The 27,950-nt window shown below is 47.8% G+C and overlaps 10 protein-coding genes and 1 non-coding gene across 11 annotated transcripts; 6 read left to right on the top strand and 5 right to left on the bottom strand.

Annotated features, from left to right (window-relative positions):
- Positions 1–108: 108 nt before the first annotated feature.
- Positions 109–2,860, top strand: F9C07_2053677 (fungal-specific transcription factor domain-containing protein; the record flags this gene model as incomplete). The annotated part of the gene is made up of 6 exons (XM_041284682.2): positions 109–989; positions 1,040–1,248; positions 1,301–1,433; positions 1,487–1,711; positions 1,783–1,938; positions 2,002–2,860. The coding sequence occupies 6 exons, from the start codon at positions 109–111 to the stop codon at positions 2,858–2,860; spliced, it is 2,463 nt and encodes an 820-aa protein (XP_041142637.2).
- Positions 2,861–3,079: 219 nt separating this feature from the next.
- Positions 3,080–3,152, top strand: F9C07_t20. The gene has a single exon. It is a non-coding gene; the product is annotated as a tRNA-Thr (tRNA).
- Positions 3,153–4,521: 1,369 nt separating this feature from the next.
- F9C07_3044 (uncharacterized protein) lies at positions 4,522–4,833 on the bottom strand (the record flags this gene model as incomplete). The annotated part of the gene is made up of 2 exons (XM_071511055.1): positions 4,522–4,599; positions 4,702–4,833. The coding sequence occupies 2 exons, from the start codon at positions 4,831–4,833 to the stop codon at positions 4,522–4,524; spliced, it is 210 nt and encodes a 69-aa protein (XP_071363733.1).
- A 252-nt stretch (positions 4,834–5,085) lies between these two features.
- On the top strand, positions 5,086–6,378 carry F9C07_2054692 (uncharacterized protein; the record flags this gene model as incomplete). Its single annotated transcript, XM_071508573.1, has 2 exons — positions 5,086–5,986; positions 6,041–6,378. The coding sequence occupies 2 exons, from the start codon at positions 5,086–5,088 to the stop codon at positions 6,376–6,378; spliced, it is 1,239 nt and encodes a 412-aa protein (XP_071363732.1).
- A 345-nt stretch (positions 6,379–6,723) lies between these two features.
- On the bottom strand, positions 6,724–9,518 carry F9C07_2099706 (large subunit of cytosolic Ca2+-dependent cysteine protease; the record flags this gene model as incomplete). Its single annotated transcript, XM_071508906.1, has 7 exons — positions 6,724–7,731; positions 7,798–7,989; positions 8,018–8,159; positions 8,209–8,469; positions 8,524–8,788; positions 8,846–9,032; positions 9,087–9,518. 7 exons carry the CDS (start codon positions 9,516–9,518, stop codon positions 6,724–6,726), a joined length of 2,487 nt encoding a protein of 828 aa, XP_071363731.1.
- A 1,072-nt stretch (positions 9,519–10,590) lies between these two features.
- On the bottom strand, positions 10,591–10,807 carry F9C07_3047 (uncharacterized protein; the record flags this gene model as incomplete). The annotated part of the gene is made up of 2 exons (XM_071511056.1): positions 10,591–10,705; positions 10,752–10,807. 2 exons carry the CDS (start codon positions 10,805–10,807, stop codon positions 10,591–10,593), a joined length of 171 nt encoding a protein of 56 aa, XP_071363730.1.
- A 218-nt stretch (positions 10,808–11,025) lies between these two features.
- F9C07_3048 (protein kinase) lies at positions 11,026–12,231 on the bottom strand (the record flags this gene model as incomplete). The annotated part of the gene is made up of 4 exons (XM_041289582.1): positions 11,026–11,278; positions 11,363–11,526; positions 11,587–12,095; positions 12,195–12,231. 4 exons carry the CDS (start codon positions 12,229–12,231, stop codon positions 11,026–11,028), a joined length of 963 nt encoding a protein of 320 aa, XP_041142634.1.
- Positions 12,232–12,917: 686 nt separating this feature from the next.
- On the top strand, positions 12,918–14,090 carry F9C07_3049 (oxidoreductase; the record flags this gene model as incomplete). Its single annotated transcript, XM_041289591.1, has 2 exons — positions 12,918–13,212; positions 13,276–14,090. 2 exons carry the CDS (start codon positions 12,918–12,920, stop codon positions 14,088–14,090), a joined length of 1,110 nt encoding a protein of 369 aa, XP_041142633.1.
- A 542-nt stretch (positions 14,091–14,632) lies between these two features.
- F9C07_2225616 (ATP-binding cassette multidrug transport protein) lies at positions 14,633–19,034 on the bottom strand (the record flags this gene model as incomplete). The annotated part of the gene is made up of 10 exons (XM_041289581.2): positions 14,633–15,319; positions 15,398–15,704; positions 15,776–16,305; positions 16,359–16,528; positions 16,581–17,328; positions 17,384–17,530; positions 17,595–17,874; positions 17,951–18,607; positions 18,670–18,857; positions 18,918–19,034. The coding sequence occupies 10 exons, from the start codon at positions 19,032–19,034 to the stop codon at positions 14,633–14,635; spliced, it is 3,831 nt and encodes a 1,276-aa protein (XP_041142632.2).
- Positions 19,035–19,967: 933 nt separating this feature from the next.
- On the top strand, positions 19,968–24,245 carry F9C07_2057585 (amidase signature domain-containing protein; the record flags this gene model as incomplete). Its single annotated transcript, XM_041284680.2, has 8 exons — positions 19,968–19,990; positions 20,120–20,604; positions 20,665–20,960; positions 21,038–21,466; positions 21,575–21,831; positions 21,891–21,993; positions 23,069–23,320; positions 23,376–24,245. The coding sequence occupies 8 exons, from the start codon at positions 19,968–19,970 to the stop codon at positions 24,243–24,245; spliced, it is 2,715 nt and encodes a 904-aa protein (XP_041142631.2).
- A 1,488-nt stretch (positions 24,246–25,733) lies between these two features.
- On the top strand, positions 25,734–27,519 carry F9C07_3053 (uncharacterized protein; the record flags this gene model as incomplete). The annotated part of the gene is made up of 2 exons (XM_041289589.1): positions 25,734–26,317; positions 26,409–27,519. The coding sequence occupies 2 exons, from the start codon at positions 25,734–25,736 to the stop codon at positions 27,517–27,519; spliced, it is 1,695 nt and encodes a 564-aa protein (XP_041142629.1).
- Positions 27,520–27,950: the final 431 nt, after the last annotated feature.

Genomic DNA, 27,950 nt, shown 5'->3' with positions numbered 1-27,950 from the left:
GACTAGCTTTACTCCAGGGTCTCTCTTCGTGCTGCCACAGAGCTGTTCTCTGCTAGGATAGATCAACTGTGCCAGTTTATTTATGACCATGGGCTGGAACCACCACCAATGAGACCCGAGGATGAGGCAGGTGTCAACAGAGTTTTGGATACGCTACAGATCCCTCGCGGGCTAGCGAAGAAAAGGGAAACGAGCGCAGCCAATGAGATAATCTCTCTTCCGCAAAAAGCTGTTGCGCATTCACCAGCGCATAGCAGCCCCTCAGCTGTGCCAGACGCAAATGAGCGTCCCCCGGAGATTCCTACACCGCCACAGAATGCGTTATCTAACCAAAAGCTCGTTCCTTCGGCTGAGAAAGGCCGAGAAACAATAAATTCGTTCGGGGTCAATTCGATTCCTGCCAGCCATTATGTTCCTGCGAATTGGGGGTTTACACTTCCAACGGCGGAGAGCTTGGACACGATCTACGCCAATCTAAATGATGGCACCAGTCTTTCGCAGGAAAACAGTCTTAGTCCGGAAAGTCTGCAGTTGACCCCGGATATGCAGCAACAGCCCGGAGAGCTGCTCAGGCAAGCGCGTTACGATAGAGAGTGTGAATCAGACAGCGGTGACGAAGATGAGGCGGAGAAAGACGTTATCGAGCAAATTTCGAATCGCATTGGTACTCTAAAGATCGCGGGCGATGGCCACTTACGCTTTTACGGAGCGACGTCGAACCTCAATCTAGTGGATGTTTCTGCGACCCAACAACGCCAACGTCCTGATGCGCGCACAGTCCGACATGATGGACAGGATATACTGAACCATTTACGGGTTGGACAGCCCGTTGACCAAGCACTTGAAGACCATCTTGTGGAGCTGTATTTCACCTGGCAGAATACAAGCACTTATGTGGTCGACAAAGATATGTATATGATCGCTAGATCGAAGTGGAGGAATGAGTATGATGACACGCCTTTCTATTCGGAAGTTCTTACGAATGCGATGTATGTTTCATGCTAGACACCCAGCGGTATAAGGACTAACGAAAAGTTAGGTGTGCTATTGGAAGTGCTTTTGAAGCAAGATATCACCCTACCTTTATCACTTTCCCTAAATCTCTGTCAGAATTCTTCGCAGACAGGGCGAAAGCTCTCCTAGAGATTGAGCTGGACTCTCCCTGTGTTGCCACAGTACAGGCACTTGTAATTCTGAGTTGCCACGAAGGCTCTGCGAATCGTGATGCTCGTGGGTGGTTGTATAGTGGTATGTAGGAAGTGCTGAGTATTGGAGACATATGTCGCTGATGCTGGCTTAGGGATGTCCACAAGGCTCGCGTTTGACCTTGGACTACACATTGACATGACACCATATGTTGAGAAAGGAGAAATAGGTGCCTTTGAAGCTGACGTGCGGCGAATAGCATTTTGGGGAAGTTACACTGCCGATCAGTATGTTTGCTTGACCCGTAGCGATGTGTCTCAAAGGTCTGACATTGTTATAGTTTCTGGGGCTTCTACCTAGGAAGGCCATTTCGAATGAATGCAGGAGACATCACCGTCCCGAAGCTTGCGTCCGATTTAGGTGCGGAGAAAGAAAGCACATGGTACCCTTATGGACTTCCAACGAAATCGGACATTCTGAAGCACGGTCTAAGGAATCCAAATGAATTGATCAGCAGACAATTTGCCGTTTTATGGGAGATAATCTCACCCGTTGGTCATATTTTGTGAGCACTCAATTCCCTGAAAGCATGGCTTAATGCTATCATGTTTCATCATGTGTACTAACGCGGTGCAGGTATGGTTGCTCCGATATTCCTCGGCATGACCTCCAAAGGTTATGCCATAGGGTAACAGATGACTTGTTTGCCTGGAAAGCAAATCTGCCATCTATTCTGGATATCAACCTTGAAAACGATACAATTCCGCAACTCCCCCAGCTCCTAATGCTCCAGTATGTCTATGCGTCATGTCAAATCACGAAAATGATTGAAGGCAAAAGCTGACTTGAATGCAGTATGCAATATCACCAAATTGTGATTTTCACGCACAGACCTTGGGTTTCGAAAAGTTACATCCAGCCGCGCGCTCCTCGTCAGGGACCGGGTTATCACCATGCTCGGCGTATGTGCATCGAGTCTTCGACGGCAATCGCACGGCTGCTCCATATCTACGAGAAGTTCTATACATTCCGTCGCATGAACAACCAAGTTGTGGCCATCATATTCAGCGCAGCTTTGATGCTCCTTTACGTCACAATCTCAAACACTTCCACTTCTGGCAGAAATCCCAGTGACAACCCCAATAACAATGCGGAAATGGTTGCTTACTTAAATCTTTGTTTCCGTGCATTGGACGAACTAGGCCAGTCGTTTGAGAATGCCAAACGGACCCGTGACTTCCTGGTTAGTCTACAACGAAGGTGGCAGGCCCATATGCGCAGGTCAGGCTCCGCTTTGAAGCGCCAAATAAGCAATCGGCCATCATCGCAACATCTAGTAGGCCTCAGCTCGGACGCAGATGCTTCCAGGAAGAAGACACGAATCACTGCCCCGAGAAACCAGATCAACTATCCAGTCTCAGCGACTGCGGCGTCACAGGCTACTACCGCCGTTCCTAACCAACCGCAATCGCAACCGCAACCCTCTGGGCAACATCCCCTCGACGCGACTCAGCATATTGGGGTGCCTGGGGAATTCGACTGGATTCGCAACTCTGACCTGCAGCTGCTTTCAGGAAATTTTGGTGACAGTAGTTTCTCCCAATTTGGTAACGTCAATACGTTCGGGGAAGACCCTGCATTGCCCAGTCTTTCTGATATTGAGCCCTGGTGGGATACTCCAAATGGGAACACCTTTGGGGGATCTTCTTTATAGACAGTATAATATAGATTAATGTGTTAACATGTCCCCAGACTTAGTACTTTATCTCAAATAGGCCGTAGGCCGTATACAGGCGTATTGTATTTCCGCGCATCTTCTCGGGCTGAAAGTCCAGACTAAGATTCAAAATCTCCGCAGAGACAATGCCTCGATAGTTTTCATTTCATGGGTTGTAGATCATATATTCTGAATAAAAACGAACTTTCAAGAACGGCTCCTATGGCTCAGTTGGTAGAGCGCATGACTAGTAATCATGAGGTCCGCGGTTCAAATCCGCGTGGGAGCATTCTAATTTCTTTTTGCTGTTGTTCTTTCTCCGTTGTCTTGCTTTTTACTGTATCATTGCCATCTTTGAGACCCTTTCTCACTCACTTCTTGGCCTTTCAGCCTATCATCGAGTTCGCAGATCAACCCATTCCACGACCCCTTTCCGCACTTACCATCCACCCATTCCCTAGCATTCCTCTGTCAAAGGCAAGCCACATCTCAGAAGCCACCTGACACAGCGTAACATGCTCCTCATCAAAAGCTTCCTCGTGATCCGAGAACCATGCCGAACGTATAACATCATGAGCCTGCTGGCACAGGACCGAGCGTCGTAGATGACGAGCAGCCAGCCTTGGCTTATTATCAGCGCACCCACTTCCTTCTGGAAGAGGCGATGGCCAGTCTTTGGGAAGAGTCGTACCCACGGTAGAGTCACTTTAGTGGGCCGACTGCGGCGAAGTGGATGTCGCCTCGTACGGCTGCCACTGTAGTCTGAACCATCCGGTGGCCATCGTGAAGGGGTCTTTTGACGGCGGGGAGTGTTCAGCTCCGTAGCATGATCATATTTAGGTTGGGTACGGGGCTCTGAGCTCGTATTCGTAATGGATCCGTTCTTCGCATATCCTCTCTTAGGACATCATCCTCGTTAAGACCATTGTCAATGTCCGCAGCTCTCTCAGAGTCAGCAGCAGATTACCTCCGTCTCAGCAGAGAGACTGGATATTCTCGCCATGTAAGATATTCAGGAACCGACCTGGAACATCCCTCCAGGCAATCTCAGAAAAAGAACCGGTGACTCAAACGCCCCAGAATACCGCCGCGGGATAACGAAAAACCGCCTTCACGCATCAAGCAAGGTAAGCAAATCCTGCGGAGAAGTTTTCCTCCGTCGCGGTAGTACTGCGGCGGTCATTGAAGCTGAATGAGCGGGCGCAGCAAGTAAGTAGTACTCGCTTAACGCCGGTCCAATCACAGAGCGGCCCAGTGCTGCTACTGCAGTGATCGACTGTGCTTCTGTCAGCGCTAGGGGAGCCGCCGATGTGGGTGCCTAGGGTGCCTGGACGCACAGGCATGGAGTTTTGCTGGATTTAGTCAAAGTCGTGGATTGGGGTTGGGGATTGAATTTCTTGGGCTTAGATGGTAATTGATTGTTACGGTTGTTGTGTTTGGGTTTAGTACGGCTGTTTTTGTGGGGTTGGGGTGTTGTGTTTGCTTGGGGTCCTTGATAAAGGGCCTGGTGGTAGATAGGTGACTATATTTGGATTCCGGCTTTGTGGTGAGGATGATGATTGTGCTATCCTGAGTATTTTGGTTAGTTTTGGGTTATAACTTATTGATGTCTGGGTTTGGTGTTACGGGCTGCTTACCTTAGGGATATGTATCCGTTATTACCTACAGGAGTTGAATGGCTGAGACACGGAGATGAGACGAGCCTTGTGTTGTTGTGAACTGGATGAAAGACGAGTCTGTCGTGTGACAGACGAAGGAGTTTGATAGCGATGCGCAGTGCATGGTTAACATGTCCTCGTATACAAAGGAAAGTTCAGAGAACAACAGGCTGAACAAACGGTCGCGGGAACTTTCGACAACAAAAGGGAGCGTCCCTTAACTAGCCATAAGGGGCAGCGGGGGTTTTCGAAATCCCAACCGTTGTATTCCAGAATAGAAATAATGGAAACTTGGGATGTTGTTTGTTCCATGGATGAAAGAATGTTCCCCTTGCCGATCGCACTTGGAATAATTCTTCTCGAACCTTGTTCCCTAACGAAATCAATATATTTATTTCTGGTGAAAACCCGCTAGCCCCCGGCTGGGCAATCTTTATATCACTGCAGCTCAGCCTCTTTTGACAAGGCGTCCCTGTGCATCCCGTTTATCTATTTATCGTGGCGCTGAGCCTGTTTTCTCACTGATTCATACAGGAGAGAAATTGTCTTAAGATATTGTCCGACATGGCCGACCCACAGGAGTCTCTTGTTGATATTGTTAAAAAAAATAAATTCACCGCCAAATCAGACGATGAGATTGTTGAACTCTTCAAGAACGCATTCAAGACTGAACTCAATCATCTAAAAAATGCAAGTCCCACCGTGGAGTCCGGTGCGACGAAGAAATGGAACGGGACACCATCACAGAAAGTCTTCGGGGATGATTACCACGAAGTCAATCGAACACTAACCAGCATGTTGGCCATTAAATGGGTCCTGACTGGCGATTATAAAACTTTTACAAGTGGTCAAGATACCGGGAAGCTGTCGGAGAAATCTTTCGTGAAAATGCAGGAGTTCTTTCGCGATCGATTGCCTACCCCAGAGGATGTTTATGCACTTATTGTTGCATTGATGATTGACGATATCGGGAAGGACAAAGCTCTTGCTGAGAATGTGGAAATCCCTGAGGAAAACCATGGAGAAGTGTTGCTCAAGGCCGTGGAGAAGGGATTAGTGCCTGCCTTGGAAGCCATCACGGATCAAGCCAAGAAACAGAATATCATCCAGAGCCTGACCATCGGCTCGAAACTTGATATTTCACAGATAGTCCAGGGGGAAACCGTCCCGCATAGCATGCTTGCTTTGAATGATAGCCGGAACCTGCATGATGCATTCAATATCAAGGCCATGGTAACGTTGCTGGACGTGGGAGGGGCTGCTGCGCATAGTGACCCGCGCGGGTGCATTGTGATGACACAACCGATATTCGATCACTATATGAAGGCCATCGAGCTCTTGGATGAATATCGCAGAAAGGAAAACCCAGGCTGGCCAGAATGCTACAACAAGTATCTGGCTTACCGTGCTGATATTCTGAAGGACAATGGGTTCGCTTTACTATCTACTAAAGACTCGGAAGAGCGTGCGCTTCTTCGACTTCTTTGCATGGGGCGAGTGGAGACTAAGTCAAAAGCAGAGCAGTTTCAGAGAGCTTTTTCGGATTTGCCATCTTCTACAAAGACGGCCCTGGTGGAAGGAATGAGTGTAAATGGCATCGACGATGGTACTGCCATTCTTCCCTACTACGCTCCCGGTATCCTGTCAGAGGTGCTGAGGGATGTACCTGATGAGAGAACCATCCCGTATTTGATTGCCTTCATGAAGTTCCTGACTGGAGTATATGATGGCTCCAAACCTGAGCCCGGCGAGCCTGGTGCCCTCAAGGAACGTGACTTGGCCCCTATGCAGGGATTGGTTAAAAGCCCCGAATTCAAGAAGAATCCAGAAATTTTGGCGAAGGCCACATTAGAATAATGGTGTGCAGAGGAATTTTTTCTTTTCTTTTCTTTTTTTTTTTTTTCCTTTTCGTTTTGCTATTCGAGCCTTTCGCTGGGCCTCTTTTGTGCTACATTTGTTTTAACGGGTTTTAAGAAGTTGTGCTTGGGTCTACGGAGTTGAACGCCTGGTTTCATGACATGCTGATGCTATTAGAATAGTAATGACAAAATATGGCAATGAGATGACAATGATGAACGAACCAATAATTATATTCTATCCCCATGATGCTTGTACTTGTAAAACACTATTGCTATCAGTCGCTAAGACGCCAGAGAAAAGCCCCTAATTTTGATTAACCGAGACGTGTTCAAGATTATAGAATTAGTTGGCTTCCAGTCGACTAAAGGAAGCACTCTTCAGGGGATCGTCCATATCGAGCGCGGCACCCGTATCTCTCTTAGACACGGAACGGACTACCTCGAGTGACAACTGCGGATCTTTGGAGTAGACCCGCAAGCCTACGACACACACAGCATTCCAAGGGTCACTGTTGGTCTCCTCAAGACAGCCATTGGACGTCAAATGTGCAGGCTTTGGCTCTGCTGGCTCTTCAGGGGGCATATCAAGGTCAGGGTCAAACTCAAATCCCTCCAACATGTCCAGATCTTCATGATACGATGAGACACTGGAGTACGTGGAGTCTAAAGTCGACTGTGCCGACTGGCTTTTCCCGATGATCTCAGCCTCAGAAACATGAACACCGTTGCACTGGATGATTGGTACGCTGCCGTTTCTTGTATGCTTCGCACCAAAGCCAGCACCTGAACCGTTACCCAGTTCGACTGGAGACTGGACTGGGCCGTCCGTGAGAATCTGCTCGATAGCTTTGTTTCTAACAGCGTTGCTTTGGCCTTTTGCAGAAATCCTCTCAGCCATCCTTTGTTTCCGGGCGGTCATCTTCTGCTGCCGAATCCATTCTTTTTGCAACTTCTTCCTGGTGGCCTCGATCTGTTTCTGTCTTTCTGCTGCCTTGCGATGATGTTCTAGTTCCTCGCGTACTCGCCTCTCATCCTCCGTCTCGACTACCATGCCTTTGGCGTGGGCTAGATCGTACGAGAGACCGATCTGAACGAGCTTTTCTCGTTTGATCGGTGCTAAGCGGCTTACCGCTTCCTCGGTCGATTCCATCTCGCCATTTCTGTACGCCGTGACTTTCATCAGTACATGGTAGCGGCCAGGCTCGAGATCCACTTCTGCGTTTACGGATCGACAGATCAAGTGGCTGCTTTGGCTGCGCACCATGTAGTCATCTTCGCCTTCCTTCTGCACCCGGAACTTGAGGACGAAGCCGTATTCACCAGCTAATCCCCTGAAGTAGCGCGAGTCCAACTTTTCAGGTTAGCGGGGTTTCTCCCAAGTCATGCGTGGAAATGCAGCCTGGGAGCAGGAGCTTACCTGGGAGAGGACAAGGACCACTGGGCCTGCTTTGGTCACGTTCACCATGAATTTAGTGCTGTGGTAGTCGGCAGACCATGGCACATTCACGGTAGTCCATTGCTGTGCGATCGACCATTCCGGTCCAAACAGACGGGTACGGTCGAAGTGCTGATATTTCTTGAGAAGGTCATCATAGGAGATCCAGAAGAACTGTGACATGTGTTGTTAGCAATCATACTGAAGTATACCGGATCCCAGATCCGAGGAGCCATACACCATCGTTGCCGAATTTATGTCCTAGTTTTTCCATCCACTCGGGTGTCCATTGCTCTGATCCGTCACTCCATGCGCCAGTCCATTCTTTCTTACCCCAAGGGTTCCTGAATTGATCAGCTAGTGATGCAGTGTCGCATTCTTGGATCGACATACCTTAGACGAAGCAAGCGCTCTCCATCGATCTCCTTTGCATCCATAATAGAGTATGAATGGTTCTCGGATATACCCTTCCTGTCTCTTGGAGGCCCCCGATACTTCGGGTCCAGCCAGTTAGAGTACAAGCCAGTACCACAACCAAAAAGGAACTCTTTGTTCACTTTCATAAGCTCTTCCTTCCAGAACCTATCTTTGTCTAGGATGCTGCTCGACAGGATCTCGGAAGTAACACCGCCAGTTAAGTCTTCAATAGCCTCCCTATGCAATGTTAGTTGCCAATAGACTCCTTGGATGGGTAGCGGCAACACTGACCCCACAAAACCACCTTCGATGGCTGAAAAATCGCCATGGGCTTTTGCATAAGCCTTTTCAAGTAATGGCAGCCAGGTTTCGTTCTCATCTACACACCGAGCAAAGTACAGAGCTCGCGATCCTGTCTGCCAGACCTTGCGGTACTCTTCTTCTGTATCAGCCCGATTGATGTCGTCCCAGATCGGCCGCTCGTCGACTGATTCATCGTAGTCGGCTGCTCGCAAGTATAATTTGTCGTCCACGATACATTGTTGCCATTCGCCATCTGGAAAGGGTAAGTGTCTTTTGCATTAGCAAAAGATTGACACAGGATATGACATACCGCGATAGAAGACGAATCCATAGACACCGATCTTCTCATCCCGGGCTACGCAAATCTGCTCAATTAAACCCTGTTTATTGCCCATTGTGCAGAGGGCAGCCATGAACCAACAGTCACCGTCGCGACCCTGGCGTACGTCGGAAGCAGTTGGTCCATTAACGAAGAACCGTGGCTTCTCAAAGATTTCCTAAAACCACTCGTCAGATCACAGCTATTTTTCGACCGCAACGGCATAACTTACTGTCACTCTCTTCACACCCCTTGGGCGCATCTCCATATTTTCCTCCTCGAGCGTGTCCAGGCAGTTCCTCTTTCCTGACTTGAGATCAACTTCGATGTCGAAATGCGGGTCTGTATATTTCTGGTTCAGTCGCTCGCATTCTTTCACAATGCGATCGACGGCCCGTCGACATTCCTTTCGAGCTTCCTCATAGGACTTGCCCGCATCTTGTCCCTGAATAACACCTTTCGGTGCTCTTTCTGCTTTGGTACGTGCATAGGGATTGTCGGGGAGTACGGTATAGACCCTCCCTGGGAATTTGGAGTTGAACTGGTTCCAAAATTGTCGCAGGGTTTCCTGCGGCGTTTGACTTGCCCTTCGCTTTCGACCCCCTGAGCGCGTTGAGAGTGGTGGAGTGAAAACCATGTCGGTGAGGTCGTCGTCGTGGTCCATTTTTGCGAGGCTCTTCTGGGCCCTGCTGGCTAATGGCGTCAAGCGGGGTAGTGATGGGTTTTGAGATTTGGTCGCAGCATCGAAGGTCACCGATACATCTAAGGGGCTTTTATACGTCGAAGCGAGACCTTTTTCAGCTCGGAATTTAAGAAAAGAAGGAAAGGAAGAAAACAAGGCGCAATCTAAGGATAGCCTTGAAACAAAGGCTTCCGGCGGCCACCTCGTGTCGATACCTGAGGCTGAGCGAATCAGACTGATAAAGTTGGTGGACTGGACCTCTCTCGTCACACACCTTTTAATCCAGAATGACGAGTAAGCCAATAGGGATGTCGGTAGATATGCAGTCTAAAATTTAGCTGGAACGCCTTGTACGCAATGGCAGGGTTTAGCTCGTCTTCTTTAGTTCAGCGATTCGGACCATAAGCGAATGATATGCAAGCTGCGCTTATGCCGAACACTCTCTAGACCGTTTGAGTCAACGGGCTGACAACCCTTGCTAACAGAGATCCCGAGCATTGCATTTGGCCCCCATTTCGCATGCTCAAAATAGGAGGTATCGCCGTACTTGTCAAAGCATGGCAGCTGAACGGACTCTACCGAAACTCCATCTTCGAATGTAACATGTCCACTAATGCCTTATTACTGGAGTAAGCGTATCTTAAAGCCCTAGTAATATGACTGGCAAATAATACCAGGTGCATATGCAGGGAAAGGACTCCGTTATTTCCAAAGGTAAGAACACAGCCGACGATCGAAATGTTGGCGAGTCTTGTCAGGCTGGTCGACAGGCCCAGGCCAGAATTTATCTGGAGGCTGTGCAATTCTGCAAACATCCACCAGCAAACGTTGGAGTTAATCTAGTAGAGCTAAAAGCACAGTAATAATTGATGTTATTGGGCCATAATTCGTCACTAGACTAGTTAGTATATTGATAAGCGATGGGATCATTGGGATGTCGAATGTGACACTTGAGTTAATTCTTGAATTCCCCACCCAGAGAAATCCACACGGGCCTTCAGAAGAAAATTAGGCCAAGGCGAAGGAATCGTTGAGGCTGAGCGAGGATTATTTTTTACTGGCCAATTGCCTGGGTCGCGCTGGACACACCAGAAAGCATCCCAAACCCGTGGTCCACCACGTGGTACGGAGTAGTTCCGTTACGACCCTTCTTGCTGTACCCCTTGAAACTTACACGAATATATAAAAGATTTATAAATGGGTATGTATGCATACATCAAGACAACACTCCTTGCAATATCCAGTAACCTAATCTCTTTCCTGCCGGTCATCGCACCATGATTAACGCCCTGAACAAAGGAATAGAAGACATTTAATAATAAACCGCAAACCAGTCGGAAAAGGAAGATGTCAATTAAAAAAAAGAAAAAAGAAAAACATAAGAGCGTCGAAGCTATTCGGAGAGAAGGCAGCAGTTACGCTATACGGATAGCGCCTCTGAGTCTGCCACAGCCGTCCACGAACACATTACACATGATGAAGGCGTATCTTAGTGCCTGCGGGTGCGACCGGAATAGTGAGAGCTACCGTACTGGAAGTATGGATGCATGCAGGCCTGCTTAGCAGAGATACGCCGTGCTGGATCGTATTCGAGAAGGGCATCTAGAAGATCAAGACCGTTTTCTTCTAAGCCAGGAACGAGTGCGCGGGTTTCTTCTCGCTTCCACTTGGGGAAGGTCGGCTTATAGTCGGGGAAGGAGGTGACGCCGGGCCAGGCAACTTCGTCCGGTGTACCAAGAAGTCTGTGTAGAAAAGAGCAGTCAGAGACCATGACGTCTTTTTTCCCTCTCTCTTTTTCTTTGTCTTCAACAAGTGGGTCAACATACCGGAAAATCTTGAAGATTTCATCAATTTCGGAATCTCCAGGGAAAAGGGGCTTTCGAGTGCACATCTCTGCAAAGATAGCTCCACAAGACCACATGTCAACACCAGTAGAGTACTGGCGTCCACCCAGGAGAATTTCGGGAGAGCGATACCACAATGTCACAACCTAAGATTGAAGGGTTAATGCCAATGTAAAACAATAGCAATTAGTTTCCAATATAAATACCTCATGGGTGTATGTTCTCAATGGAACACCGAAAGCTCTTGCTAGTCCGAAGTCTGCCAGTTTCAGGTTGCCGTCACGGTCGATCAAGAGGTTCTGAGGCTTGAGATCTCGATGCAAGATACGGTGGCTGTGGCAATAGCGAATTCCCTCAATCAACTGAGCCATGAATTTCTTGACCATGGCTTCCCCAAGTCCCATACTCTTGCTTAGTCCAGAGCCATCCGGGAGTGCTTTGCCACGTCCACCTTCGCTTACAGGGAGAGCCTCCATGTATTTCTTGAGGTCCAGGTCCAGGAACTCAAAAACGAGGTACAGTTTGTGGCCATCTGCATGAACAATATTGAGGAGTCGTACAATGTTGGGGTCGCTCATTTCCTTCAATAAGGAAATCTCACGGATGGCCGTGCTTGGAACACCTTCATCTTCTGCCTCCAACCGAATCTTTTTCAAGGCGACAATGCGGTTAGGATGTGTGAGCTCACGGGCCTTGTAAACAACACCGTAGGTTCCTAGTGAGAGGGATACGAGTTAGCCACTGAAGAGCCTCAATTCTTCAAAAAGGGGTGGTCAAGGGTTGCAGAGCCTAAGGCCATTCTTCGGAACCTTACCCTCTCCGATTTTCTCGATCTTCTGGTAATTCTCCATGGTGACTACGCGATATCCGAAGAGTAGTTTTACAGGCTAGGTTTAGGCGAAGGATCTCAAGTCAATCGTCTCTCCTGGGCCACCAAAGCGCGGGGCAGTAAGCAGAAATGCACTGCAAAACGACAGCGTTGTGTTGCCCGGGGAAGAAGCGAGAAGCACAACAATAACGGGTTTTCTGGTTGGCGTCAGGTAGCTGCGTGTCGGTCCAAGGGACAGTAGTCAACAGCTACGGGAAGTGCAGACTGATCGCCGACTAAGCTCCAATCTCGAGCTTTTAAGGATTTTGACTAGCCAATTCCGAAAAACCTGCGTTGTCGAATCGATGGGTCACTTCACTGGAGTCTTTTCATGCCCCTTCTGTGGTGGGGAGCAAAGGCGGTCAAAATGATATCAACAACGGTAAACAAACCCGCGTCTCAAGGCGGTGAGTACCTTCACACGTTTTTTTTTTTTTTTTTTTTTTTTGAGTTTTTATTCTGGATGTATATATGCATACATAAAATACATTTCCAGACAAACAAGGGATTCTCATATCTTCCAATAGACACCGAAATTTCACATGTGTAATTATCGGTCGCAAGTCGAGGATTTATGTGGTTTTGAGATAGTTCGCACTACTATACTGGGACTAATGTTAAATGCAGTGAACTGATTCACCGAGTATTAAACTGCACATATCTCCCGCTATGGCTCACATTAAAGAACTCAATGCTCATGAACGCCCACCAGAGGCTGTCCGTCACCGCTATAAAGAGATCCAAAAAGCCACGCTATCGGATATAGATTCGGATCATAAGATTATCGATCTTCAAGCTCTAAATCCTGATAAGCTTCCGAGTGACATATCTCTCGCACAATGGATGCCGGGTGAGCAAGTGCAGCCGGTGTTCCACCAACTTGTCCGTGCATATGGAGAAAGCCAAAATGATGAAGATACTTCCCATAAGGATATCCCAGTATATACGCATCAGTCTATCTCTGGTCAGCATCATGCCCTACTGCCTTTGTCAAGTCATAGCACAATCGGCTCCTAACAAATGGTAGGTTTGCAAATGATCCCGTCATTGGTCCCCCCGGCGGTACAAGTAGAGCTGTTGTCTCGCTTATTACATAGAGACTTGTCTAACAAGGAGCATCAAACAAATCTTCATCTACACTACAACATTACCTATCCTGGTGAAACGGAAATTGCCCCCATTGAAGGTGGCACATCAACGTCGTCAGCGGGTAATAGCCCAGAAGGCAATGGCGTCCTGTCATTCTTCGAAGATGACCCGGCTCGTGTGGTTTACCCCAAGGATCCAGCCGTACATAAGCCATTGACTGTTCAACAAATGTTAAATAAGAAACTCCGATGGGCAACTCTGGGCGGTCAGTATAATTGGACTACCAAAGAGTATCCGACGGAATGCCCGCCAGCATTTCCGGAAGATGTTGCAAGTGTTCTACATGCGGCATTCCCACAGACAGAAGCCCAAGCAGCCATTTTGAATGTTTACTCGCCGGGAGATACGCTGAGTCCTCATCGGGATGTCAGTGAAGAATGTGATGTCGGCTTAATCAGTATCAGTTTTGGTTGTGATGGTCTGTTCCTCATCAGTCATGACGATGGAAAAGGCTGTGAAATTGTTCGACTTCGCTCCGGGGATGCTGTGTATATGGACGGCACGTCACGCTTTGCATGGCATGCTGTGCCCAAGATCGTTCCAGGAACATGTCCAGAATGGCTTGCTGATTGGCCATTGTGCCCTGTTGATGATGCGGATACTTCGAAGTACGGCAGGTGGAAGGGTTGGATGTCAGGCAAGAGAGTCAATCTGAATGTTCGGCAAATGACGGTCACAGATACCCACACTTGAACTATTGTCACGAGAATATGGACGAAAGAAAAGAGAAAGCATGGCGTCATATTGGCACAACAATGTCCAAAATACAAATCGAGTTAACACAGCAGTTTCTACTGTAAACATCCAGAGGGTTACTCACTTGACACGCACATATGAACCACTATACGTCTGGCATCAAGCATTGACTCTTGTTCTCAGTAGCACTGCAAAGCTTTCTCTAAGCGGCAGCCTCGAACAGCATATAGAAAGACAACGAATTCGCGAATTCCTTCTGGTTACGTTCACAGGTACTTGGGTACGAATGATGTTTATGAAGCTTTGCCTTGGTTATAGAATAGCTTGATAGCGCAGACGCAAGCCAATAGTATATGCCATTTGGGAGAGAATATCAGAATATTGAGGAATCAACAGTTATCTGTATGATGCTTGTATCATATATCAACGCGAAAAGAGACAATTAGCTTCGCACCATTCTGTATGAAGGCAAAACATCAACACAAAATTGTCAAAAAGAAAAATCCAAAGGGTCTACAAGATCAACTATAAAGGAAAGCCTATGCCGCCGAATCCAAGCTCTGCGCCTCACACATCTTTGCATAAATACCACCTTTCTCAACCAACTCACCATGCCTACCACACTCAACAATCTTGCCACCCAAAAACACGAAGATACAGTCTGCCTCGCGAACCGTCGAAAGCCGGTGGGCGACAGCAACTGTAATCCTCTCCCCACTTGTCGCAGCTTGCATCAATGCGCCCTGCACAACTCTCTCCGATTCTGTATCAAGCGCACTCGTCGCCTCATCTAAGAGTATTACCCGAGGGTTCCTGATCAAGGCTCTTGCAATCGCAACCCTCTGTCGTTGTCCACCAGAAAGCTGGCTACCACTGGTTCCGCAGGGCGTCTGGAGCCCGTCCGGCAACGAGCAGATAAAGTCCCATACATTCGCTGCGCGGCATGCATTTTCGACCTCGGAGCTTGGAGCACTAGCTGATTCCGATGGTGCAATGTCCAGCCCATACGAGATGTTCTCCAAGATGGTCCCCGGAAATAAGGTCGGCTCCTGTTGCACAAGTGCGACCTGTTGTCTGTATAAAACTGGGTTCATGCTGTTCAGTGGGGAGGAATCAACACTGATGGTGCCGTGCGTTGGGTCGTAGAAGCGTTCTAACAGCGAGATCATCGTACTTTTACCGCAGCCGGAGGCACCTACTAGAGCTACAAATTGGCCTTTTCGTATCTGGAATGTGATAACAATGTTAGTTCTGTGTGCTGGCAATAGAAGCGGAAGGATAGGCGTGACAGACGGCATACGTACGTTAAACGACACACCCTTCAGGATCCGGGTATCTGGTGCTAGAGGATAGGAAAATTGGATGCCCTGAAAATCAATCGCCTGACAATTGTTTGACGGTCCGTTGTCGCGGTTTTCTTTAGTTTTTTGGATCAGAGGAGAGAGATTTGTTATCCAGAAATAGTAGTTTGCCGCTTCATTAGCTTTCGTGAAACTGCTTGAGAAGCTGAATAGTTGGCCAGCAGCCTGGCCAGAGAAGTATACGCCCATGAAAGAGACAATAAATTGGTAAAACGTGATGTCTCCGTCATGAATCAACTTGGAACCCCACCTAGAATTCATGGTCAGTCTAAAACTCAGGAACTGAAGACAAAAACAGAGGAGTATAAGAAGAAAGCATACCAAAACCCTAATGCAAGGATGAAATACTCAATAGACTGAGTCAGGGAGAACCACACCATCATACTGAACAAAGGACGAATCGATGTTTGAATCGCTTGGTCTAGCTCATTGGTATATCTCTTCAAGATATTCTTCTCCATAGCGAGCGAGGAGACTGTTCGGATAGAGAGTACAGCCTCCGATGCCATCGAAGCACTCTGAGAGAACCTCTTTCCCATATCCGTATCCATCTTGGTTTCAAGGCGGATACGCGCATAACCTGCTATTACCATAGGCGGTAGCCCGACAAAGACACCCATTACACCTAGCTTCCAGGCTATAGCCAGAGAGAGTATGCTAGACGCAAGTACGTTGATTGCCGCGAGTACCACAAGGGCTATGTTAAACCCCATGAGCTCTAAAATCGCTTGTGGATGCGAGTCAAGCCGACTCGTTAATGCACCAACTGTGTTTTCAGGTCGGTCGAAAAACCGGAGATCTTGTTTGAGCATGGAATTCAGGAGGTCGTGGCGGAAGACCTTGTTGAAAGTCTGATGACTCGAGTCAGTGAAAATGTCATGTTCAAGGCAGATAGATGCCGTACCTGCGCAATAATATTTGTGGCCCAGCCTAGACAAAAGTAAACAACGAAACAGCCAAGCGACATAACAAAATACATTAGAGCAATGAAGTTTCCGCGTTCAACCATATTTGGGGCTGAGAATATGTCCATAACATTAGCTAGGAGTAGCGCTTGCCCCGGAAAAATGGCAGCTAAAGAGAGTTAGTCAGTTCAATGGACAATAGTAGAATTAGCATATTTTACCTCCTGCCGCGCAACAGATTATAGTGAGGAAGTACCAGAATTTCAGCTTAGGTGTTCTGATGACCAGCTTGGCTATGCTGCGAAGAATGCCGCTCTTTTTGTATAGTCCAAAATCTTCGCGATGCTGGAGCATTGTCAGCTGCTGTGCCTCGGCCGTTTGATACCGAGCAAGTGACTGGACTGGCTCAGACTCTTTATCAGGTATCTCGTCTTCAGTACTTTGCTCCTCATCATCTGCCGATCGTGCCGCTGATAGATCTTGTGCCTTGACTAGACTCGCATATGCACCGCCTCTGGTAATTAGCTCGCTATGTTGACCTTGCTCGACAATTCTCCCTTTTGACATCACAACGATATTGTCCGCGTTGCGGATAGTTGCCAATTTGTGCGCAATTACTATAGTCGTTCGGTTCTTGGAAGCTCGATCTAAAGCCTGCTGCACTATACCTTCGGCGTGTGGATCCAATGCGCTAGTAGCTTCATCCAAGAGGAGGATTTTTGGCTCAGAGATAATGCTGCGTGCAATAGCGATTCTTTGTTTCTGCCCACCTGATAAAAGACCCCCTCTTTCACCAATTGACGAGTCGTATCCATTGGGGAGGTTCATGATGAAGTCGTGCGCAAATGCAAGCTTAGCTGCGTCTTCCACACGTTTGCGCTGCTCTTCATATGGTGCAGTCTCCCACTGTGTACCAATAAGGCCATTCATAATGTTATCAAAAACGCTGCCGTTGAAGAGGACCGGTTCCTTACTAGCATTAGCCGTGTCATGAATTTGCTTACTGCCCATGGCTACTAGTTACCTGTTGTACAAGCCGGACGTTTGTGCGAAGCCATCTTAGATTCAGCTGCGTGATATCTCTCCCATCTAACTTTATTGAACCGGCCAACGGCTTATACCATCGCTCTAGAAGCCCAACAATTGTACTTTTTCCAGACCCACTAGCGCCCTTGTTTTGCCGTATGGGTTAGCACACTTCCGGTTTGTATACAAAGAGGAGATAGGAAACTTACGACAAGGGCGGTGACCTTCCCTGCCGGGACATGAAGGGAAAAGTCCTTTAATACACAAACATTTGGACGGCTGGGATAATTGAAAGTAATATTATCGATGTTTATCACACCATATGTATCTTGCGGCTTATCCCCGGACTCATCGAGTGGATTGATCTCAGATTCCCTGTCTATCAAAGCAAATAGTTCTGCAGCTGCGCTAGCCGCACGTGTGAACGTTACTGTATGAGGAGCGATGGCCGTAATGGTACTCGCCGCAATAACCACGGAAAAAAGGACACTTTTGTGCGTTAGCAGAGGATCATAAGTTGCCCGTTCGACCAAAATTGGAGAAAGAGAGAGAAGGTCTGACATACGTGAAGACAGTACCAATGTCTGGGATATTCCCTCGGGCGAGCATGTGAATACCTTGCCAGAATGCTAGACCCATTCCAGCATATATAATAAAGTATTCGGAGCCGAACATGAGGCCATAAATTGGATTTTTCTTCATCCCAATTTTAAACACACTTTGTAGATATTGTCCATACTTGTGGGTGATCCTGGGTCGAAGACTGAACGCGTGGACAGCTCGAATACCACTGAGAATATTTTCAGCATACGAAGCTGACTGCGCGTTGACTTTAAGAATGTTCGTCTCATATCCAGCATCAACGAACGAAAGGCCACCGCCAACAGCAATCAGAGCTGGAACGATGCAGCAAATTATCAATGTCAATTTCCAATGACTGACAAACGCAATGATAAAAGCTGCTATGAACGTTGCAATTGCTTGGATGAAGATTCCTAGTTTCTCTGATATTCCAGAATGAATTAACTTGCCATTGGACGTGGCTTGCGTTGATATTGAGCCGCCAGTCCCTTGATCGAAGTACCCCGTTTCTTGACTGAGGGCCGCACGAAGGTATTTGTATCGAATGTTTCTAGTCAAGTGGTAGGCTACGTATGTGAGGAGCGAGGAGTAGATGTAGGTACAACCAAGCCTGGCTATCCCGATGTAGACAAAGTATAATCTGCGAATAAACGGTATCTGTTAGTCCTGAGTCTCTTCCATATCAGGGACATAGAGTCTCACGAGAATTTGCTGACTCGAGACATGAAGTTGTCTGGCAAGCTGGTGCCTAAGGTGGAACCACTGAGAAGTGTCATGAACTTGCCTATTACGAGGTTTACTAGGGCCAAGGCAACACCTGAGCCAACCGACGCAAGCAAACTGATCAGTCCGAGAACATAATCGATAGGTCGGCCGAATGTGAAGACTCTCTGTAAGTCATGTTCAGTCAAGGCATACGTGACTATTGAAAAGGAGTTCTTGTTTTATACCAGAAAACTTTTGAATGTGGAATGGCTTTGTATGTCTTTATGTTGGCTTTGGTTATCTTTGACCGAAGATTTCGAGGAACCAGCAGCTGGTTTCTCCATTGCTGATGAATGGGTCATGGCTGGACAGATACCGGTGTAGTTATATGAATAGATAAAGAAGCGTTTTCTATGAGCGTATAACCATAGAGAATGAAAAGAAGTTCCTCTGATATTTTTATGTACAGACTACTACTAAGCGTTCCAGGGGCTGCCTAGGTTTATATATATCTGTAAGAATCAGATCCACGCAGCCATCTTTAACTGGGACACTAAGCATGATTAACTGATTTGCCCCATAGAAAGTCAAAAAAAAAATGGCTAGAGGGGAATAAGGGGTGTCCATGCCAATAGTCGTATCCAACCAAAAAGGTGTTACAGTGGCTGAATTGGCATGTGGACACAATGGTAAGATTCTACAGCATATACTCTGTGCTCTCTAAGATTAACCATGATTAAGGCCGCTAGACGGGCTTACGGGATGCCAAGAGCCCGTTGCCGGACGCCGGAGTGCGGGTCCTTGGCATCCCGCAAGTCCGACCCACTAGCCAATCCTAGGCAATTCCTATATACTCCGACCAAGTCCAGGCTTCATAGAATGATGCATTCTCACTTAGCAGGCCAACTCCTATGTTTGCCCCTCTTAGGACTATTCGTATAGTCTCCATTATACTACTCATAGCTCCTCCGGAAGCCTCCCACTCCAAGTTCTATTACTTCCGCACTTATGGAGGGGGATACCGATGACTCCGTGACTGACGCCTCCGCTCCGGATAACTCCCAGAAAGAAGAGCATGGGAGACTGCTAGAGCGCCAAGCACGAGCTGTACGAGCTTATTCCTGCCTTCTGCTTCCTGCACCCTTCATCAGATCGCTTGTTGACCCATGCTAGTGTAACCGCTGTCGACAGCGGAAGGTACGCGGCGCCATATTCCCTAAGGCTGTAGGACTAGTCACTTAGAGGATCCTTTTCATTTCCTAGATTCGCTGTGATCGCTCGGTCCCCTGCTCACAATGCATTCGTGCAAAAACTCGATGTATGTACTCAGGGCGCTATAAGCCTCGGGAAAAAAGACAACGGGTTTTGATTTCTGCCCAGTAGTAAGTACTCCACCATATAATCGGATATCTTATGAGCACTTACTCAATATAATCAGTGAGCAAAGAATGGAATACATGGTACAGAAGCTGGATGAGCTCAGCCAAAAGGTGGCCGCGTTGAGCAATGCGCCATTCATCCCGTCGGGCTCCCATCAGCCTGCGATTATCGAACCATCTCCTGTGGGTGAACGTGTCCCGGATACTTGTCCATCAACATTTGTGTCTCATCCTCAAGTGAAGAATGACTTGAGGAGCTGCACTGCAGCCTCTAAAACTGAATATGAAGGCGGATCGTCACTGTCTGCCCACGCCATTTTCGCAACGAGGTATCTCCAAGACGCGGTTAGCAGCACAAACTCTGCCCAGATCGCGCAGGAGATGACATCGATTCTTGATACGCTACATGACATAATTGACGACCAAAAGCAGCAAAGGGACACCCTTGAAAACCTTTACCCACATGCCAAACCAATACCCCATGGCTCCAGTATAAGGCATCTCCCTATGCCACCAGTTGAAATGACTCTTGCGTGTTTACGGATGGCCAAAGGTGCAGCCCATCATCTTCATAATGCTTGCGCCTTTTACTGACTCAATACAACACTATTAGAGCAACCCAGGGTTCAGCGTTTCTGGCTTATCGAATTGATATCTATTTCGCAGTTCAACGATTACTTCTTAAGAGTCTACTCACCTGGCCCAGCCACAGATGCTGATATGATCATAGTCAACGGAGGCCTATACTGGCTTTACTGCGAGTGTGCTAGCCTGTTTGTAGATCAAAAGGTTAAGGGGAACTATATGGACCAGGCTATGCTATGCCGGGATAATCTCGAGACAGTTTTGTCAAATCTCCCATTCCACATGCCAGTCACCACTGATGTTGTCTTTGCTATGAATGTTGCAGTAAGCTTACGAACTTTTTCACCCAACCACCACACCTCTTTTGGTTTAATAAGTAGCATATGCTAAATATACCCTAGGCAACATACTGTCTCCAGATGGCCAAGCCGTCAATAGCATGGAGTTTTATTACTACAGCATCCCATCTATCCCAAACGCTCGGTCTTCATAGCGCCCACGCTCTAAGCACAGACAACCAAGAGACCAAGGACCAAAAGATTCGCCTATTTTGGGCCGTGTTCCTCACGGAGAAGTGGTTGTGTCTACGACTGGGTCGATCGTCAACCTTTCGAGATGAAGATATCACGGCACCGCTGGTGACTTTCGACCAGAATGTGGAGACGCTGTTGGTACCCAAGTGGATTGATTTAGCGAAAATCCAGGGAAAGACATACAATGATATCTATAGCCCTAGTGCTCTTATGCAACCGATTGATACCAGAATCTCCCGTGCAAGGACTCTGGTCGCTGAGGTAAATAAACTCATGGTTTCTGAAGATGAGTTAGAGGTAAGCTCCTGCGTTTCTACCGCACCATTGCATGCGTGGGATCTATGCCTATGTTGAACTCGAAGGCTTGATCATGATCTCGTTGTCCAAACTAATGGGTCTTTTCAGAGAAGATACAATGACGCAAGACGCCGTGCTATCGGAGACGATCTCCACGAGATTATTCAGCGTTCAGATAGGGTCTGCAATCTATCTCTACTATCACTCATCTATCGAGCAATCCCTCCTAAGAAGCCCTCGGGAACTGCCTTCTGTGATGAATGCATAGCTACAGCACGAGAAGCACTCAAAGAGCATGAAAAGTGTGTTGCCCTGATTCTCAAATGCCCTTGGGATGAGAGCTTTCTGGAAATGTACATCAACTGGTTAGTTAACTGTTATCCACCACTAGCAAATGAACTAAACTGCTAATTTATATGACCAGGACCCTACTCCAATTTCCTTTCTTCCCTTTCATAGTCCTTTTCTGCTACATCGTCGAGACATCTGAGCCCGACGACCTTAAATGTCTCGGCGCTTTTGTCGAGGTACTCCAATCAGTTCGCTCCACAGCAACCTACAAAGTGTCCAGAAATCAGGTCCGCCTTTTTCGAGCCCTATATGACGTAGCAAGAAAATACGTGGAAGTGAAGGCTAGCACTCCCGGAGTACGAATGAATGTACCAAGCAGCAACAGCACGGGTGGTCATATTGCGAATTCTAATGCCATAGGGTCTAGCATGCTTCTTCAGTCATCATCAGCGAACCTGGACCAGGTTTCTTCTAACCCTGGAGTTCTACACAGTGTGTCTGAGGCTGGTTTGTCTAACCCATGGGTGAATAGTGGTCAGCAGCTATTGACACAAATACCTGGGTATGGGCCCAGCGTGTACCCTTCCGCGCCCCCACAGACTGATTTGAATAATAATATGGGAATGGACTTAACGGGGATGGAGCTGGGAGACTGGTTCTATGAGAATCATCAGATGTTCCGGTTGATGGATGATGGGCAGCTTTGGTAACTGTTTAATGACTTTTAGTACGTTCAGGTGGGTTCGCTTACAGATATAATGGAATTCGGTAATCGTTGGTGTTGATGCATTTAGAATTTAAGTTACTGAGATATCTCTATACAAGCGCATCCATGATGGTCCAGACTAAATATGGCTTCGAATAAATTTATCGAATAACCGAGGTCCATAACAAAAGTAATCAACAACAGCAGTTTTGGCCAAGACACCGACGGCGAAGCACAACATCAATTGCTCTCAAAGCGTGTGATGTGTTTTGCGTAACAGATAACTCAATCTGTATCACTGCATCTCAATAGAGACGCTGAATCAATAAACGATACGAACCTGCCCCGCAACCCCACCATCAAGTTAGCTCAAAACAGCAACCGCGCGTTGCACCGTCCCCTCCAAGGACCTAGGTATCCCATTTGCCGTCTCAACAGTGCATTAGGGCGATAAGGCGAATGTTATAAATAAGTCAGTTCCCCCCCCCAATTCTCTGTAAAGCTTCCTTTGATGTCTTTCATAGCGCAACATCATATACCTCCTACCTTCCCCTTAGTTGATCCCCAATAGCTTACTGACTATGACTAATACCACTTATGAACAGTTGGGGGACCTCAAACGCCGATCCATCTTGGGGGCGATTCCTGCCAAGTGGAGATTGCAGAATCCTATCCCCCAGGCGGATGAACTTCGTGATGTGACCGGCGCCTATATTCAACAGTTCTTGACTCCTCAAGAAATAGAGATAACGGAAACTGATGCGGCGGGGATTACGGAGCAGACAACTTCTGGCAGTTGGACTGCTGTCGAAGTGGCCGAGGCGTTTTGTCATAGGGCTGCACTTGCGCACCAGCTTGTATGTTTTTGTCGGTTCTCACTGTGTTTGATACGTTACTCAATGGTTACTGTAGGTGAATTGTCTGCATGAGGTGTTCTTCGATGCTGCAATTGAGGACGCAAAGAGACTCGATGCATACTTTGCTGAGCATAAAAAGCCGATCGGCCCGCTGCACGGCCTGCCTATCAGTTTGAAAGATCAATTCCATGTCAAAGGTGTCGAGACAACGATGGGCTACGTAGGATGGATCGGAACGTTTCAAGGCAAGAAGGACGATCCGAGGCGGGCCACATTCGAGAGTGAACTCGTTAAGGAGCTTCGAAATCTAGGAGCGGTATTGTACTGCAAGACGAGCGTGCCTGCAACTTTGATGGCGGGCGAAACCGTCAACAACATCATCTCGTATACTTGGAATCCTAAAAACCGACTGCTATCCAGTGGAGGTAGTTCGGGTGGTGAAGGGGCACTGATCGCTTTGAAAGGATCTCCCGGTGGCTTTGGAACTGATATCGGCGGGAGCATACGGATCCCAGCTGTGTTCAACGGAGTTTTTGGGATTCGTCCATCGTCTGGGAGAATGCCCTATGAGGGCGCTGCAAACTCAATTGACGGCCAGAATATGATTTTATCGGTCGTTGGGCCACTTGCAACTACCGCACGTTCTCTGACACTACTGTTCAAGACTGTTCTCAGTCAGCAGCCATGGTACCATGACCCACTCGTGCTGGAGCTTCCCTGGAGGGCGGATGTTGAAGAAAGGACTCGAGCGCTGATAAGGAAATCAGCTGACGGTTCTCCTTCCCTTGCATTTGCTATCATGCGCCACGATGGCATGGTCCGACCTCACCCACCGATAGCGAGGGCTGTCGAGATCGTCGAACAGACTTTGAAGCGATTGGGCCATAAGGTAACGCAGAACCTGAAGGGACAAGGAGTATACTAAGATATATATATTGATGTGTCCTCCTAGGTGATCGAGTGGAAACCTCCTGCCCACCAAATTGGCATAGACATATTTGTAAGTTCCTAATCTGTCTAGTTCACCTAACGTTGGTGATATTGACCATAGTAGGGTAGGGTCTGCGTGGCTGATGGTGGAGCGGACATAGCACACCATCTTGGATTGTCGGGAGAACCAAAATCTCTCCAATGTATTGTGGGGGAGGGTATTCCACACATGAGTGCCCTAGAAATCGCTGCACTCAATGTGGAAAAGCGGCAATATCAAAAGCTTTACATGGATTACTGGAACAGTACGGCTGAGATAACCGGTACCGGGCGCCCTGTCGACGGTGTGATCTGTCCATGTGCGCCACACGCTGCAGTGATCCCTCATAAGTATGCCCATGTTGGGTATACCGCGTTCGTTAATCTCTTGGACTACACGAGCGTCGTGTTCCCGGTAACCCAGGCAGACAAGAAGGTTGATGTGCCTGAACCGAAGGATGATTTCCTGAGTGAGATAGACAAGATTGTCCATGAGCAATGTGAGTTTTCTTTTTTCGTATAAGTTGACATGTTCCGGAATTACTAACGCCTAGATAGATGATCCTGAAATGTACGATGGTGCTCCTGCCGGTCTTCAAATAGTTGGACGGCGACTGGAGGAGGAGAAGATGTTGACCTTAGCAGACTATATCAGCCAAGAGGTAAGCTTACATTCTGGTATTAGCCAGAACTAAGCAACATAGCTAGCTTTGGCGAATCTGTAGGTCTAGTGCTCGAAGAATGAGTGGGGGCACATGGTGATAGTAGAATAGTTAGTGATGATGTTGGTGTATTTCTCGACATTGATACCAATACGGTTTTCGTTGCTATCCCTCATCTTATCCTGATTATGCTTGAATCAGTTAAATTCATTGTAACTTGGGCTTTCTATTGCCTCTGTTAGTCGAGTTTTTGGTTAGTGCAATCGGGGTAACTAGTCACAACTAGCTTCCGCATTGCTTTGTATGCTTAGTTGTTACACTCCGATGCAAGGGGGGAGAGTATTGTATAACTCCTAAATCTATTTCCAATGAGGGAAACGCTCAAATCATGCTCTCTATTGTTTCAAGTGGTGGTCAGGAGCTCGTCTTAATCGGAGAAATAAGAGGCTGAAATGTCCCCCACAACAAAAGCTTGGCGGTCGGTTGATCGTCACGTTCCCTCGTTATTTCTCTCCTCTCCCTTTGGTCGGTCTCCTCTTCTCCTCTCTGTCCACTCTATCATTCGATGATCCTGTGGCTTGTCGAGTCCCTTGCATTCTACTAAATAATCTTCCATAGCCTTTTCATCGCCAGCGTTTACGCATGCTTGATTCTTGTCATGCCTTGAACTGGGTAATATTGTTGGAAGGCGATTTATCCTTTGTTTCGTGAACGCGTCTCGCTCAGTCCCACCGCGATTCTACATCTACCTGCAGCCACAACCATTGCGTCCTTTGTGAAACATGGACGAAAGCGCGTCTAATCGTCCGATAGATACCCCGGAAGGCTCTGCTGGGGCCGATGACGCGCAGTCCGGCGCTGCAAAGAATGCAGCTGTCAAAGACCGGAAGTGTCAATATTGTCACCAAGCATTTACCTCGTCTTCCCTGGGCCGTCACCTCGACCAGTTCCTCTTTAAAAAGAAACCGGACGGTGTCCATGATGTCGAGGAAATCCGGCGCATTCGAAGTGGCATCACTCGACGACAGGCTCGCACCTCGTCTGGCAAACGGGACACTCCTGAACGAATCATAGGGAAAGGCCAGTTGGATCCGTATGCGAGTGACTCAGGTGCGAAGCCACGCGACGGTGTTAGAATGATGTTTAACACCCCCACCTGGCATGCGACTGGTGTTATCAACGATATTCCCAACCCCAGTCAGTCCCACGATGTTTCCAGCACATCACGGTTTTCCGCTTCGCAAACTCGGGCCCCTAAGCCCCTCCCTGATTATGCGAGCAGAGGCGCTAGCGCCAACAATCCTGATACGATGAGAGCGCTGGAGCTGGCTTTACGGGAAGTACTGGACAATATCAAGGCCGCAACGTACGTTTTCCACTTCATGGTGCTGGTTGCCATGGGCTATTCAAGTTGCTTTGTTGCGTATCGGTACACTGACCAATCATACGGATAACAGTTCAAGAATGCGCCCTCGATTGTCTCCATTCGACTTCGATATTCAGTCGCAAACGTTTCCTTCACTCTGTCTGCAACTGCTACCCCCGCCTCCAAGCTTATTCGCGACTAGTCCGTTCCCATCGCCTTCTTCCTTTCCACTCCAGCCTCCTGGCGTGGAACATGTTGAGATTATTCGACAGGCTCTTCGTGCTAAGATTGATCAGTGGCAGTCAGATCAACTTTCTACCGATTCTATGAGCAATTCCCAATCGGGGAGGCCAAGTATTGGTCTGGATGCGAACATGATCGCTCGAAGTGCGCAGCAGCATGAAGACATCAGTTTGCGGCATCTAGAGTTGGCATTCAAGCATTGGGCTTCGCTCCCTTCTGACACGAGGCGAGATGCATGGCAGCTCGAGATTACTCGAGCATTCGCCCGGGAGATGGAAAAGCGCAAGTCATTGGATGACCAGCTAGCTCGGGTGCAACAAGAAGCAAATCAACTTCGTGCCCAAGTAGAAAGATTAGGCTCATGTCAATGGCCAAGGGAGTTCGCGCTCTTTCCTCCAGACACGTTACCACTACCTCGGGATGTAGCCCGCGATTTGGACACCAAAGAAAGCAAGATCAGCCCCGATTCATCCCGCTGGGACTATGATAATGTGGTAGCAAAGTGGAAGCGCGTGGTGATGCACGACAAGAGCATGGGCCGTGTTGGTGTGGGACACTCTAGTCCTGTCTTGGATGATTATGGTACTGCGGATAGCAAACGTGTCGGTGATGACTCAGGAAGCATGTCCAGGTCAAGAATACTGCAACCCCCAGCAGGTATGAGCCCGCCTGCCCCGTCACCAATCCAGACAGGTGGGCCATCTGCATCTTCCAGCCAACAGACTTCTCCATATCTGCCACATGATGTCACCCGAAGTCCTAACGCAGGGCCTCAAGCCAAGCGCCCACGTCTAATGAATGGCCATCATTCAGGGGCCGCTCCTGAAGGATCCAATAGCCCGTCAACAAGTCAGACCGCTGGAACCTCTAAGCCCTGGAATCCCCAGCAATCCCTCACAGTTTCTAATCTCACTGGGCCTTCGGGCCCTACCCCCCCACCATCGTCCTCTGGCCCATAAGTTGGATATTTTGGACAGCCATACCATATTCATACCAACCTCTGTATACTTCTCACGCGCGATATTTGCAGTCACAAAATGAATGCTCTCATTGTCACCAGCACATTCCAAAAGTTTGTTGCTGCCTTCCTAATCGAAATATCAACGAAATCTTTACCGGATTATTGTGGATGTAGTGTTACGGGCTCGACATATAGTCCAGTAAATAAAATAGCACGACTGCAACCAGGTCAGATTCGGTTTTTGGAATACTTTACTATATATCTTCTCAACTTCCTCAAGTTAATGTGTAACTATAATGTGACTGTCCGTATATTCGAACTTACCCAATACAGCTCCAACCTTGTCCTGCACATTCAAGCCAGATTTCATAGCATTGTAAATCCGTTGTTGATATCCATACATCTATCTACATCTCCCCTTGTTTTGCA

The sequence above is a fragment of the Aspergillus flavus genome, chromosome 2, assembly GCF_009017415.1.
Source record: "Aspergillus flavus chromosome 2, complete sequence".
NCBI classification, from domain to species: domain Eukaryota; kingdom Fungi; phylum Ascomycota; class Eurotiomycetes; order Eurotiales; family Aspergillaceae; genus Aspergillus; species Aspergillus flavus.
Note: the sequence above shows the minus strand (reverse complement) of the source record. Positions and strands in the feature narration are given on the sequence as shown.